General features: G+C 45.7%; 1 protein-coding gene across 3 annotated transcripts in view; it reads left to right on the top strand.

The window, feature by feature from the left end:
- The first annotated feature begins 13,394 nt into the window (after positions 1 to 13,394).
- Positions 13,395 to 15,240, top strand: part of ZBTB11 (zinc finger and BTB domain containing 11) — a 35,637-nt gene continuing 33,791 nt past the window's right edge. For 2 of the 3 annotated variants that reach the window (XR_010599495.1, XM_005283566.4), the window contains exon 1: positions 13,395 to 13,847. Coding sequence is in view for 1 of the 3 variants with exons in the window: in XM_005283566.4 (XP_005283623.2) it covers positions 13,538 to 13,847 (310 nt within the window). In the remaining 2 variants the exon portion in view is untranslated. The other variant, XM_065588069.1, reaches the window with a different exon arrangement.

The following is a 15,240-nucleotide window of genomic DNA, read 5'->3' as shown; positions in this document are numbered from 1 at the left end:
GAACCTTGTGACCCCCTGAGGGGTCCCGACCCCAAGTTTGAGAACCCCTGGTCTAGGATTTAAAATAGGGCTGTCAAGTGATTTAAAAAATTGTGATTAATCGCACTGTTAATAATAGAATACCATTAATTTAAATATTTTGGATGTCTTCTACATTTTCAAATATATTGATTTCAGTTAAAGAATACAAAGTGTACGGTGCTCACTTCATATTTATCTTTATTACAAATATTTGCACTCTAAAAAACAAAAAGTGGTATCTTTATAATGAATTAGAATAGAATTCTAAAAAAATAACTGCATTCAAAAACAAAACAATGTAAAACTTTAGAACTTACAAATCTACTCAGTCCTACTTCAGCCAGTCACTCAGACAAACAAGTTTGGTTACAAGTTGCAGAGCATGCTGCCCACATCTTGATTACAATGTCACCTGAAAGTGAGAACAGGCATTCACATGTCACTTTTGTAGCTGGCATCGGAAGATATTTACGTGCCAGATGTGCTAAAGATTCATATGTCCCTTCATGCTTCACCCACCATTCCAAAATACATGCATCCAGGCTGATGATGGGTTCTGCTTGATAACGATCCAAAGCAGAACAGACCGACGCATGTTCATTTTCATCATCTGATTCAGATGCCACCAGCAGAAGGTTGACTTTTTTTCTTTTTTGGTGGTTTGGGTTCTGCATCGGAGTGTTACTCTTTTAAGACATCTGAAAGCATTCACACCTTGTCCCTTTCAGATTTTGGAAGGCACTTCAGATTCTTAAACTTTGGGTTGAGTGCTGTAGCTATGCTTAGAAATCTCACATTGGTACCTTCTTTGTATTTCACAGCAGATTTGACAAAAATGTTCTTAAAACGAACATGTGCTGAGTCATCATCTGAGATTGCTATAAGCTGAAATATATGGCAGAATGCAGGTAAAACAGGAGACACAATTCTTCCCCAAGGAGTTCAGTCACAAATTTAATTAACACATTTTTTTTAACGAGCATCATCAGCATGGAAGCATGTCCTTCGGAATGGTGGCCCAAAATGAAGGGGCATACAAATGTTTAGCATATATGGCACGTAAATACCTTGCAATGCTAGCTACAAAAGTGCCATGCGAACGCCTATTCTCACTTTCAGGTGACATTGTAAATAAGCAGTCTGCAGTATCTCCCATAAATGTAAGCAAACTTGTTTGTCTGAGCAATTGGCTGAACAAGAAATAGGATTGAGTAGACTTGTAGGCCCTAAAGTTTTTATATTGTTTTGTTTTTTGAGTACAGTTATGTAGCAAAAAATCTACATTTGTAAATTACACTTTGATGATAGAGATTGCACTAAGTACTTATGAGGTGAATTGAAAAATACTAATTTTATCATTTTTACAGTGCAAATATTTGTAATAAAAAATGTGAGCACCGTACACTTTGTATTCTGTTGTACTATCAATATTTTTAAAATGTACAAAAACATATTTAATACATTTCAATTGTATTGTTTAACAGTGCGATTGTGATTTTTTTTTTGAGTTAATCGCATGAGTTAACTAGTGATTAATCGACAGCCCCAGTTTAAAATTTAAGACCTTCAGTCTCTATTTCCACCAATTACAAGATGTTTCCTGCAGGTATACAGAAAGGAAGATCAAAACACATATGCTATTGGGATTGAGTACTTAAAATTTAGTTGGCAACTTCAATTGCTAACTATTCCCAAACCAAAAGCTATATTAAGCTGTTTTTAAGGCTATGAATTCTCATTAAAATGTTGTAGTATTAAAAATACAAAAGCCAGAAGTTATTTGTACTTAAAACGGAGAGTGTGGAAATACAGGCTTAAGGACATAATTTGTGTTAAAAATAAACAGGGAAACATTACCAGAATAGCTGATGGGTAATGCAAAGATGGTATTTAGTTCACTTTCTGCCTTGTTTCCCATCATTTCAAACTGCACAGAGCACTTCTAATTACAGCACTGAATGGATTGAACTAATAACGAGCTGTGGGTACAACAGCTTGTCAGGCATAGTTTACTTCAAGTCTCACTGTATAATTTCAATGACTACCTCGCCTTTATTTCAACATAATGCCTATATTAGTTGCTGAACTCTTGTGGATGACCATCTTTCCCCCTCTTTCTCCAAAGTACACTGTCTCTATCTTGCCATTGTTGCATGTAACTGAATCAGCATCTCTCCAAATATGTGTAATCATGGAATTATTTCCTTACCAATGATAAAGCAGCTGTGTGGTGTTGCCCAGAATCAGTGGCTTGACACCCTTAATGTCATTTAGTGAGAATAGTTCTGAGAAATCAGCAGTCTTAATGTGTTATGCACTTTTCTAGATAGATATATAGAGAGAGATAATATGCCACAATGATCCAGTGAGGCTTGCACCATGACAGTTTCAGTAGCTAATTATTACTTCCTGTTAATGTACAACTGGGCTTGTTTTGAGGGATGGGAGGAAAAAACTGGAACCCCTGTGTTCATTCAATAACTCCAGCAGTAAAGGAGTTCCCATTCTTTAAATCCCTCAGTTACATACCTCTTTCATTTAGTATGTACTGCCATGCACTCCCTTCATAGCAACAGTGTCCATCATGAACTTGCCAGATTGCTCCCTGACTTTCACAGTAAGTAGATATTCCCCACACACCAGTTGAGTGGCAAAAACTCAGCACAAATATGTGGGACCTGGTTATGCAGCCTCCTGTTCAGCCTAGGCTGCAAGGTGTCATCCCAGTAGTCTCTGGCTTGACTGGGGTAAGGCCAAAAATAGTACTCCAACTAGTAAAAGCCCACATCAAGTTCTATGGGTTCTGCTGCTTTGAAGTGCATAGCCTTACATCAAAAATACAGTAAACTATTGGTTTGGCTCTCAGCATATTTGCCACTTAAGTGCAGTCATGTCAAGTGCTTTGGAAAAACACTAGCAGACCCCTTCCTTTCTGAGTAGAGTGAGAGTTGCATGTTTATCTTGGCCTCCATTTTCAGGCAAGGATCCTTCACCAAAGTTTCACCTTTTTCCATAGTTCTTTTGGGCTTTCAGAAACCACTCTATCAAGGAAACGTTGATAGGTACCCAAATAACACTGCAATTTTATGTAGTCAATGCAAGTGTGAACAGGGGGCAAAACTGCAACCGAAACAACATAATTAGGGTGGACATGCTGCATTATTAGAACTTTACACCAGTGCTATCCTACTGCTGTAGAAAGCCTCAGGTTTAACCTGCAGCTATAGACAGAAACTCAGAAATAACTCGGGTGTGCAGCAATTCTCCAAAAATGGCTATTTTTGGAATTTAATATATACACACACCATTCAAAAGCTTATTTTATGTACATTTAGATGAGGTATGGGAAGCTGTCAAGGGGCTAAGATGGTAAGCAAGGTGAAACAATGGTACCCAACATAAGTATCCTTTTTTTTTTTTTTTTTACAATGCAGCATGACTGGCTACACTTTTTACTGTTTAAGTTAATTTCAACACCTTAATGTGTTTATTGGTCAAAGCTACCAAAAGACAATGTATTAAAAGATTTTTACTGGTTTTGCAAAGGCAAGTATACTAACATTAAATCTTTTCACATCGCATATTCTTAATTGTCAAAGTATCTCACGTTGTTATAACAGTTTTCTATATTTTCAACTGAACTTTGCTGACCAGATTAGTCTAGCACTGAAAGCTGTACACCAGTAGCAGTAGATTGCATGCCCACAGTTTGTACTAGATAGCAGATGGATATAAATGTATATTTGTTCTTAATGCATGCTTCTCCATTTGTAAGCTTTTGTACATATTATGTAGCATATAGTCTGCCTGGTAGAAGGTTTTATTTTGTAATTGCCTATATACATGCAGTACTAGCTTTTGAAATATTTAGAGAAACTAGTTTTTTAACAGTGATACTTATGCAGTGTTAGAAATGACAATACATAGCTTCATATTATAAATACATCTCTACCCTGATATAACGTGACCCGATATAACATGAATTTAGATATAACGCGGTAAAGCAGCGCTCCTGTGGATCAAAGCAAGTTCGATATAGCGCGGTTTCACCTATAACATGGTAAAAATTTTTGGCTCCCAAGGACAGCGTTATAATGGGGTAGAGGAGTATGCAAAAGCTATGAGAGAAAGAAGTGCTTAGCAAGTAGTAGTGAAGACAAATGGGTCCCGAGCTTAGCGAGGGGTGTGTTTTGGTGGCTCCTATGATGGGAGATGACAGGATGAGTTAGGTTCAACAAGAATATCAGCTCCTACACTGCTTCCAGGGTAAGCTTGTGGGATTTGTCACAAGGTTTTGAACCATATAGTGTCTCAGTATTTGGCATGAGACTTGGAGCCATGATAGGTACACAGTGCCACTTTCTGTTTTCTTGTTTCCAGAAGTCAACCCTCCCTCCCTCCTTTGTCTAGGTTGCCGCAAGCTATGCTAGTTGCCACTTAAGCTGGGAAGGAATTTTTTCCCATACCACCAGATTGGCGATGGCTGGTTAGGTTTTTTGAGGGTTTTTTGCCTTCCTCACAGCAAAACCTAAGGGTCGGCTTTTGGTCAACTGGACAGCTGGGATTCTCCCTGTCCCAGAGGCCACAGTTGGACCTATGAGAGAATCATTTAGTTGTTGCAACTTTTGGCAGGTACCTAGTACAAGAACTCTGATTTAGGCTCCAGATCCAAAAAGGTAACGTAGTGGGCATCCCAAGGGCACCTCCTTAAGAGATGGGGGCATCATGTCTAACCCCCTATTGGCAAATGCGATCCACAGCACTACCACAGGGGCACCACCCCACCAATGCACTTGATGGCAATACTAGCTGGGGGTTGAGTTCCCCTTTCAGGAGTTGAGATGAGAGGGGACGTGATGCTAGCAGGCAAATGGAGGCAGTCCGAGATCCTCCTAGTTTGATGGTTGGCTCCCCCTGCAGTGAGGGCCCCCAAGAACTGACACAGGATCAACGGGGTGCAAGTTACTGTGGGGGGCTGTCCCCTGTCAGGAACTTTGGATGTAATTTGACTAATAAAAGTTATAGCCTGGCTGTACCACATGTCTTTGCCACCTTCCACACAATGCGCATAGCAAAGTTCATAAACAAGTTCTTGTCTCTGCACTGAAGAGGGATGAAGAGCACGTTACTGTTTTTCCTAAACATGTCTTTAACAATATCATAAACCTATTTGACCCTGAATCAGGCCCAGGGGTACTTATCAATATATCTACTGCATGCAATGTCAGATGTACAAGAATCTCTACTGGAAATAGCAGATATTGGTGAAGAATAAATGGAGAGATTTGTGAAAAGTGTATGCAATCCTGATAAGAGACAGCTTCTTCAGCCCACTCAAGAAATCTGATATCAAAACATTTGGTGACATAGCCAAGAAGACCAAGTTTAAGTCTGGCAAGGGAGGTCACAGCAGTTATCAGTCCAGAAACTGTTTTCTGTAGAGCCCTGTCCTTAGTAAGATGCAGAAATTATGTTTCAATAGAACCTGTGTCTATGTCCCTCTTCCATGCTGACAGAACAATGAGAAGAGCAGACAAAGCTGAATTGGGCATCAGCTCGAAGCTCAAGCTGAAAGATCCCATGAGCTAAAAGCATGCAACAAAGAAACCACAATTCATACAAATGATGGCTGGAGACAAATTCCACACATTTGATGAATTGGCTGCTGAGGACTTGAGTCAGGTCCTAAAAGGATTCAACAAAGCTAATTCTGTAACTAAAGTCTTTGACAGATACGAAAACAGTAACTCTGAAAATTACAGAAAGATTGCACCAGATAGGATCTAAGGTTGGATTAAAACAATTCCAGATGATTGGTGGATGCCCTGTGCCTCAAAAGGAAAAAGTTTCTAAATATGGGATCCAATGAGCAGTCACTTGTAAAACTTCTCTTTGAATATATGGTTTAAAATATTACACAAGCACTCCATGATGGAGGCTTTTCCCAGTGCGTAATTTGTAATGAAAGAGGTGCCAGGGCTCAAACTATTTTTTTACTTTCATAACTGAAGCAGCAAGTCCAGAGATGCCAGGGCTACGAACCTCCAAGCGTAGAGGTGCCGGGACTCAACCCTGGCACAAATTAAGCACTGACTTTTCCAATTGTGCAGTAGTAAAGTCCATCACCAGCAGATGTGTGGAAGAAGCCCAAGACTTGTATAGTACTGAGAAGCGGACACAAAGATGCTTCTGGATGCTGTATGGACCAATATAGCTTTTGCATCTCAAAAAGACTCATAATAAGGTCACCTGATACAAATGTTTTGGTCCTTGCTGTTCACTCTTTTTCAAAAATGGAACACATAGATAACATGTGGATTGAAACAGGCCCCATTACCAGAACAACTGACAAGCTTTGCTTCACACCTGTGCATGAAATTTGTGGCGTTCTAACTCCTGACTTCTGCAACATACTTCCTGCTATATACGTGATGTGACTGTGTTTAATTTCAAAGCAAAGGGAGCTTACCACTTCAGAGATCTTGTCAAATTGGGGGAGAGTGAGGGGCAAGCCACAATATCTGCAGCAAGGAAGTTGGTAGCAGTGCTGTATGACCACAGCGAGAAAGAAAAGGTGACCCGCTGCATGTGCCTCAATCAAGCCCTCAAAAAGGGCAAGTCACTGGCCAAACTCCCACCATGTGAGGACAGTTTTGAAGAGCATGTCAAAAGAGCATCTTGGCAAACAAAGATTTGGATGTTTTTACACAGAAGCAAACCAGATATTGGATCACCATTGCAACATGGATAGGAAAATGTGGATGATGAACTACTTCCTGTAGTCTTCAAGGGCCCAATGGCATCTAAGCTTCTATAAGACCTTATATGTGCCTGTACTATAGGGGTCACTGCACAATCAACTGTGGCTGTAGTCTATAGTCATAATAATCTTCCCTGAACGGAAATGGAGCAATATACAGACTTTCCTTCCTACTACAATAATTTGTTTATTAGATAGACATGCAACTCAAGAGTATATTTGTGAAGTTTATGCTGGGGTGCCAGAATTTTCCTAGGAGAGGTCCTGCCATCATCACAAGGAGGAATATATAAGGGATATAGGCATCATCACAAGGAGGAATATATAAGGGATATAGAGAACAGATGTTCCTTGAATGATTTAATTACATGACAATATGAAAATGATTTACATTATGTGTGATACTTTAAGGATCCAAAGATAGCCAAAGTCAGAGTTCCTCTCCCTAAGAACAGAAACTAAAATGGATAAATGAGGATATTGTTAATCAACTGGGCAAGAATCTCTCATAATTTGCATATAAATCAAACCTCTTTCTCCCTCCCAGTCTAGCTAAGGCCTTGGCTACACTCGGGACTTCCTAGCGCTGCCGTGGCAGCGCTGTGAAGCGCGAGTGTAGTCGCGCCGCCAGCTCTCTCGCAGCGCTGTATGTACTCCATGTCTCCGAGGGGAATAGCTTGCAGCGCTGCGAGCGAGTGGGCAGCGCTGCAGGCTCTGATTACACTGACGCTTTACAGCGCTGTACTCGCTGCACTTGGGGGGGGGGGGGGCGTTTTCACACCCCTGAGTGCAGCAAGTTGCAGCGCTGTACAGCGCCAATGTAGCCAAGGCCTAAAAAGAATTCCAAGTTACCAAGCAAAGGTAATACGCCGCTGCCTATACGGATCTTGAACATAAGAATGGCCAACTGGGTCAGACCCAAGGTCCATCCAGCCCAGTACCCTGTCTTCCGACAGTGGCCAATACCAGGTGCCCCAGAGGGGGAATGAACAGAACAGGTAATCAGTCAAGTGATCCATCCCCTGTCGCTTATTCTCAACTTCTGGCAAACAGAGGCTAGGGACACCATACCTGCCCATCCTGGCTAATAGCCATTGATGGACCTATCCTCCATGATTTATCTAGTTCTTTTTTGAACCCTGTTATAGTCTTGGCCTTCACAACATCCTCTGGCAAGGAGTTCCACAGGTTGACTGTGCGTTGTGTGAAGAAATACTTCCTTTTATTTGTTTTAAACCTGCTGCCTATTAATTTCATTTGGTGACCCCTAGTTCTTCTGTTATGAGAAGTAAATAACACTTCTTTATTTACTTTCTCCACACCAGTCATGATTTTATAGACCTCAATCATATCCCCCCTTAGTCATCTCTTTTCCAAGCTGAAAAGTCCGAGTCTTAATCTCTCTTCATATGGAAGCCGTTCTATACCCCTAATCATTTTTGTTACCCTTTTCTGAATCTTTTCCAATTCCAATATATCTTTTTTTTTTTTAGATGGGGTGACCACATCTGCATGTAGTATTCAAGATGTGGGCGTACCATGGATTTATATAGAGGCAATATGATATTTTCTGTCTTATTATCTATCCCTTTCTTAATAATTCCCAACATTCTGTTTGCTTTCTTGACTGCTGCTGCACATTGAGTGGATGATTTGTAATTCGATTGACACACATGACATTTTATGGGAAGCGCTGTAGAGAACAGAGGATAGGCATGATATACTCACGGTAGCCTGTGTTGCGGAGGAGATGTACGGCAGCATTTTGTATTAGCTGGAGTTTCCTAAGTGCTGAAGATTTCATGTCCAGGTATATCACATTGCTGTAGTACAGCAAAGAGATGATGAAAACATGAATAACTGAGTCCAGATCTTGCATTACCTGCAACTGTTGCAATGTGAGAGCTCAGCGTCATTGAGGAATCCAAGAGCTCCCCTAGACTGTGGACTGAATTGACCAATTGTGGATGTGACCCTTGAATCAAAGAAGACTGCATCATGGCTGCAAATGCCTCAAAATACTTTCCTCTGCCCACCAGCAACACCTCTGTTTTGTTCAGTTTCAGCCAGTTGTTCTTCATCCATGAGCTGAACTCATTCAAAGACTGACCATCCTGGTGGTATTGATGTGGTGAAAGATAGGTAGAGCGGTGTGTCATCTGCATATTGCTGGCACTTGAGTATTTGTTGTCTGACCAGTTCATCTAGTGTTTACATATATGTTGAAAAGAACCAGAGAGAGAATTGATCCTTATGGACAGTGGTACTGGAACTGAGGATATTGGAGGTGCTGCTGCACCCCTTGACTTGAAGTAGAAATAACAGGCACCAAATACATGGTTTCCATAATCAGCACCTCCACTATAAAAACTATTCTAGCACCCCTGCTTGTGGAACCTCACAAGTTAGTGGTAGAGGTGCAATTTCCCATCATTACTATTTTTGTACAGTTATTTGAGTCCTCCAGGAAGGACTCAAATAACTGTAGCACATTACCCTGGACTCCTGTTGCCGCATTTAGGCAAGACAACAGTATCTCATTGTCAACAGTGTCAGAGATTACGGACTGGTCCAAGAGGATGACAATGGTAGTCTTTTCTCTACCCATAGATGGGAGATCATCCATCAGTGCCACTAAAGCAGTTTCGGTTCTGTATCCTAGCCTAAATCCAGATTATGCCAGCTCTAGAATGTTGACTTTAGTTAGATGAGCTTGTAGTCAACCTTTGACTAGCTTCTCTATGAGCTTGCTCAGGAATGACGGGTTTGACACTGGGAGATAGTTGGCTAGGACTAAAGTATCCAGGGTGGATTTCTTCAGTGTAGATTGGACTATTGCATATTCTGTGGCAGAAACACATTTAGTAAGATCCAGGCTTTAATTGCAGTACTGAAATGATGATGGTACTTTAAGACCTATAAGATTCCTTGGCTCCAGTCTGAATGCTGGAACCTGAAAAATATGGATATGTAAATTGGTCCTAAAATGTTTTTCCCAACATTTGGCTCATGAATTGTGATCAGTGCAATTAGACTGGATAACTGCAGAATAAGAACCAGTGTTGGCCAATCAGATTCCACTTCAAAACCTGTATTTTAAGCAGAGGAGATCTGCAGTCCAGAGCATACTATCACACTCAGGACAGAGTCAGCAGTACACTTTTCATTTGGAGGACGGGTTAGCTTGAAAGTGAACAAGTTTAATGAGGAAATAGATTTTAAGATATTATACTTGGACCTATTATGTTACCTGCAGCAATTTTAAGTTAAAAAGTCCATGCTTCAAATGTTGTCATTGTACAGAGATCCACAGTTTCACATATTTCTATTGACATTGATCAGAACAATACTAATAGTTAAAGTGCTTTTCTACATGTTTTAACGAAAATATTATTTGACATTAAAGGATTCTTAAAGTGTTAGCATATATTCCTTTAAACACACGAAAATGATGGATATTTCAGAAATGCAGATAATAGTTTGATTGTAGCCTCCACTCAGCAAATAATTTCTCTTTCAAATCAATTTTTGGGAATGCAGAAAGGATTTATATTTGAATAAGTATCCCACCTGAATGAGTTTCTTACAAAGATCTTGATTCTTTAGTTTGCATCCAGAATGCAGCAAAGATCAATTAATGCGGATCCAATTGAAAGATCAGGACCATATATACTGCCTGTATATTCTGCTTTCATAGATACAAATGATTTTAAGAAACTGGGCACTTTCCTTGTCTCCCTTGTTTTAATTTGCAGACTTTATTTTAGAATAGATAACCCCAGATAACATGAAAATAGTTGGTCTGCTAGTTACTGAGGCTACTGGTTCTCCTGCTGAAACCACCAAAACCCCACAAACAATTATGGAGTTCTACTGGACTTCTCATTACCAGTAACATAATTTGATAATATAAATCCTTTCATCCTGGTCAAGGATTGTAACCAATCCTTAATTCCGCTGGGATTATATTAACAGAGCTGATCCTATAGTTTACAATTCCTCTGTGGGATAGTTATGGGTCCTGAAATCACTTTCAGAACAAACCAAAAAAAAAAGGGTTGTGGTGTGATGGTGAGCAGTGGGACACAATGATGTGTTGGGATGGTATACACATTTGGCATCGTGCAATATTGCCAACTGTTATTACTTTAATATTTGGTGCTTTTAAGCTCCTGCTTGTGGAATCAAGAGACTGCATGAAAATCATAGCTTTCTTTAAAAAAGTGTCTAGCCCTTGCGGTTGCAAAGGCTCAGCAGCCAAAAGACAAATATAAAGAACACAATATGTATTTTCTAAAATCTCATGATTTTAAAGTCCGTTTTTCTGGGGCCCGACTCATGTTTTTGATTGCCTGGGGCTGACTGACAACACTCATTTAAGGTTAAAGTGCTGCTTGAACACAATTGGGGATGCTTTTAGGTGCGAGGTGAAGTTACTGTGCCAAAATATTGCGTTGCTTCATGATCTCAACCGCAGCACATGATAACCCAGCAAAGCCGCAAGGCTGGGAGGAAATGTATTGCGCACAGCGATCAGCGAAGCGGGTCCGCTCCCCTTACAAACAGGAGTCAGTGATGGACTCAGTGATAGGGTTACCATACGTCCTCTTTTTCCCGGACATGTCCGGCTTTTCGGCAGTCAAACCCCCGTCCGGGGGGAATTGCCAAAAAGCCGAACATGTCCGGGAAAATGGCGGCTCTGTTTAAGAGCCGGGCTGCCTGAACGCTACCGGCTTCGGGCAGCCCCGTGCCTCCAGACCCTGCGCCGCCGGAGCCCGGGAGGGGAAGTGCCCGGCTGGGGGCGCAGGGTCTGGAGGCAGGGGGGCTGCCCGAAGCCGGTAGCGCTCGGGCAGCCCGGCTCTTAAACAGAGCCAAAGAGTCGGGGAGGAGCAGAGCCGCGGGGGCTGGAGCCTCCAGCCGCCGGGGCTCTGTGTAACTGACACAGTGTCAGTTACACAGAGCCCCAGCCGCTGGAGGCTCTGTTTAAGAGCCGGGCTGCCCGAGAGCTACCGACTTTGGGCAGCCCCGTGCCTCGAGACCCTGCGCCGCCGGAGCCCGGGATGGGAAGTGCCCGGCTGGGGGCGCAGGGTCTGGAGGCACGGGGGCTGCCCGAAGCCGGTAGCGCTCGGGCAGCCCGGCTCTTAAACAGAGCCGGGGCGGCTGGAGCCTCCCGCCGCCGGGGCTCTGTGTAACTGACACAGTGTCAGTTACACAGAGCCAAAGAGGAGCAAAGCCTCCAGCGGCTGGGGCTCTGTGTAACTGACACTGTGTCAGTTACACAGAGCCCCAGCCGCTGGAGGCTCTGTTTAAGAACCGGGCTGCCCGAGAGCTACCGGCTTCGGGCAGCCCCCATGCCGCCGGACCCTGCGCCCCCAGCTGGGCACGTCCCCTCCCGGGCTCCGGCGGCGCAGGGTCCGGAGGCACGGGGGCTGCCCGAAGCCGGTAGCGCTGGGGCAGCCCGGCTCTTAAACAGAGCCTAAGAGGAGCAGAGCCTCCAGCTGCGGGGGCTCTGCTCCTCTTTGGCTCCGTGTAACTTATACAGTGTAAGTTACGCAGAGCCGCCGGAGCCCCGGAGGGGAAGTGCCTGGCTGGGGGCACAGGGTCCGGAGGCATAGGGGCTGCCCAAAGCCCGAGCGCTACCGGCTTCACGGTTTGCCGGGCAGCCTCCAGACCCTGCGCCCCCGGCTGGGCGCTTCCCCTCCCAGGCTCCAGCTGCGCTGGGGAAGCGCCGGCTGGGGGCGCAGGGTCTGGGGGCTGCCCGGGAAACCGTGATGCTGGTAGCACTGGGGCAGCCCTTTCCCCCTGGCTGAGAGTGGGAGGGAGGAGGGGGCGGAGTTAGGGTAGAGAAGGGGCGGAGTTAGGGGTGGGGAAATGGGCGGGGCCATGGCCCGTGGAGAGTCCTCTTTTTTTATTTATGATATGGTAACCCTACTCAGTGAGCCTATAAAGGGGAATTTAGTGTTTTGGCGGAATTAGCTTTGCCCTACTTCAAGATGGCGGCGGGCCAACCTCAGTTCGGCGCTTTTAGTTGTGTTCCAAGGCAGTAGCAACTGGAACTCAACAGCGCACTCCTTGCCCTGTTTTAAGATGGCGACGTCCCGACCTCAGCCCTTTACGCTGTCGACCGATTCCAAGATGGCGCCCCGCAATACACGTTGCGCTCTCGAAGCTCCCCGCCCCAGCTACCTCCCTGAGCCCCTCCCCGGCGCTCGGGCTTCTGACCTCACTTCCGCTTGTGCAGCAGCCATTTTGTCTTTCCGTTGCTGCTGCCCGAGCTTCTCCCTCCCTCCCGCCGCCGCTGGCTGGGAAACTCCAGTTCCCCCCCCGGGCCCAGCTCCCTCCGGACTCGCTGCCCAGGGGGGCCGCTGCCTTCAGCTTCCCTCCTCCTGCCCAACCGCTGGCCAGGTTGCCGCGGATCGGCGTCTCTCGCCCCCTCCCCCCAGCGGCGCATGCTCCGCCGGGCCCCCGGCCGCGCGGACACCCGGTAGCCCCCCCCGCCCTAGGGGCGCCCCTCAGTGCCTGGCCACGGGATCCCCCAGCACTTGGGGCGACGCCCCAGCCCCCCTCCCCACGCTGAGCACCCGAGACGCCCCACAGCTCCCCAGGGGCTGGGTGCGGAGGGGGCGCCGGGTCCCAGCTGCCCCTACCGGGCTGAGCGGCTGAGACGCCCCGCGAAGGAAAGCGGGGGACTGGCTCGGCAGGGGCCCCGCCGCCCCCGGCAGCCGCGGAGCCGGTCCCGCCCCGCCCGGCGGCGCCATGTCCAGCGAGGAGAGCTACCTGGCCATCCTGCGCTACCTGACCAACGAGCGGGAGCCCTACGCGCCCGGCACGGAGGGTAACGCCAAGCGCAAGATCCGCAAGGCGGCCGCCTGCTACGTGGTGCGCGACGGGACCCTCTACTACCAGCGGCGGCAGCGGGACCAGCAGCGCTTCGCCGAGCTCGAGGTGGTGCTGCAGGCCGAGCGCCGCGCCCGCCTCATCCGCGCCGCCCACCTCGGCCCGGACGGCGCCCACCGCACCCGCCTGCAGACCTGGCAGGGACTCTCGCAGCGATACTGGTGGAGAGGTGAGGCGGGGCCCTGGCCGAGAGAGGCCGCCCGGGGAGAGCGGCGGGGTCGCGTGGTGGGAGGCACCCGGACGGGGCCGATCTCTCGCAGCGGCGCGCTGAGCCCGCTCGGGGATAACGGGCAGGGGAGACGAGCACCTGCGGACTGTCCTGAGCGGCTCTCTCGCTGCCGCCGCCGCACGTGGAGCCCGCCCAATGGGGTAGGTGGGGCGCGACATGCAGCTGCCTGCGGGAGCCAGCCAGCGTGTCTGGGCGGGGCTCCGGTCGGGAGCTCGCCAATCCCTGGAGGGTGTGCGGACCCCAGTGGTGCTCCCCAGCCCACGTAGCTTAGCGCCCTGGTGAGCTGTGTGTCACAGAGCCTGGGGCATCTGTCAGGCAGCGGGCCCAGGAATTGGCTACACCTTTACCAGCATGTTAAGTACATCTAGAAGCAGGATTCTTGTCAGTCAGTGAGGCCAATGGATGATGAGGTATTAAAGGGGCACTCAAGAAAGACAAGGCCTTTGCTGAAAAGCAAAACACATTTTTGCATTGGATTTCACTGCAGTGGATGTGAGAGAGATTCCCATGCCTGCATCATTCTTTTTAGGTGACTGGTCTGAGGAATTGACCTAGAATTAAGGTGTCAATAAAGAAGGTTTTAGAACAAATTGGTAAATAGTAATATGTCCCGAACCCGATAGTGTTCAATAAAGAGTTCTGAAGGAACTCACATATGAAATTGCAGAACAATTAACTGTGGTATATAAGCTATTACTTAAATCAGCCTCTGCACCAGATGAACTGAGACTAGGTAATGTAACACCAATTTTTTAAAATGTTCTAGAGGTGATCCTGGCAATTACAGGCCAGTAAGCTTAACTTCAGTACAGGGCTAATTGGTTGAAACTATAATGAAGAATAGAATTATCAGACACATAGATGAACATGATATGTTGGGGAAGAGTCAAAAAAGCTTTTGTGAAGGGAAATCATGCCTCACCAATCTCTTAGAATTCTTTGAGGGGGGTCAGCAAATGTGAACAAGGGGGAATCCACAGGATATAGTGTACCTGGACTTTCTGAAGGCTTTTGACAAAGTCCCTCACCAAAGGCTCTTAAACAAAGCAGACAGTGATAAATAATCTGGAAAAAGGGGTAAATCGTGATTGTAGACAATACCAAATTATTCAAGATAGCTAAGTCCAAAGCTGACTGTGAAGAGTTACAAAGGGAACTCATAAAACTGGAAAAAAGAACAGGAGTACTTGTGGCACTTTAGAGACTAACAAATTTATTAGAGCATAAGCTTTCGTGGACTACAGCCCACTTCTGTAGTCCACGAAAGCTTATGCTCTAATAAATTTGTTAGTCTCTAAAGTGCCACAAGTACTCCTGTTCTTTTTGCGGATAC

Source organism: Chrysemys picta, chromosome 1 (assembly GCF_011386835.1).
Source record: "Chrysemys picta bellii isolate R12L10 chromosome 1, ASM1138683v2, whole genome shotgun sequence".
NCBI classification, from domain to species: domain Eukaryota; kingdom Metazoa; phylum Chordata; order Testudines; family Emydidae; genus Chrysemys; species Chrysemys picta.
Note: the sequence above shows the minus strand (reverse complement) of the source record. Positions and strands in the feature narration are given on the sequence as shown.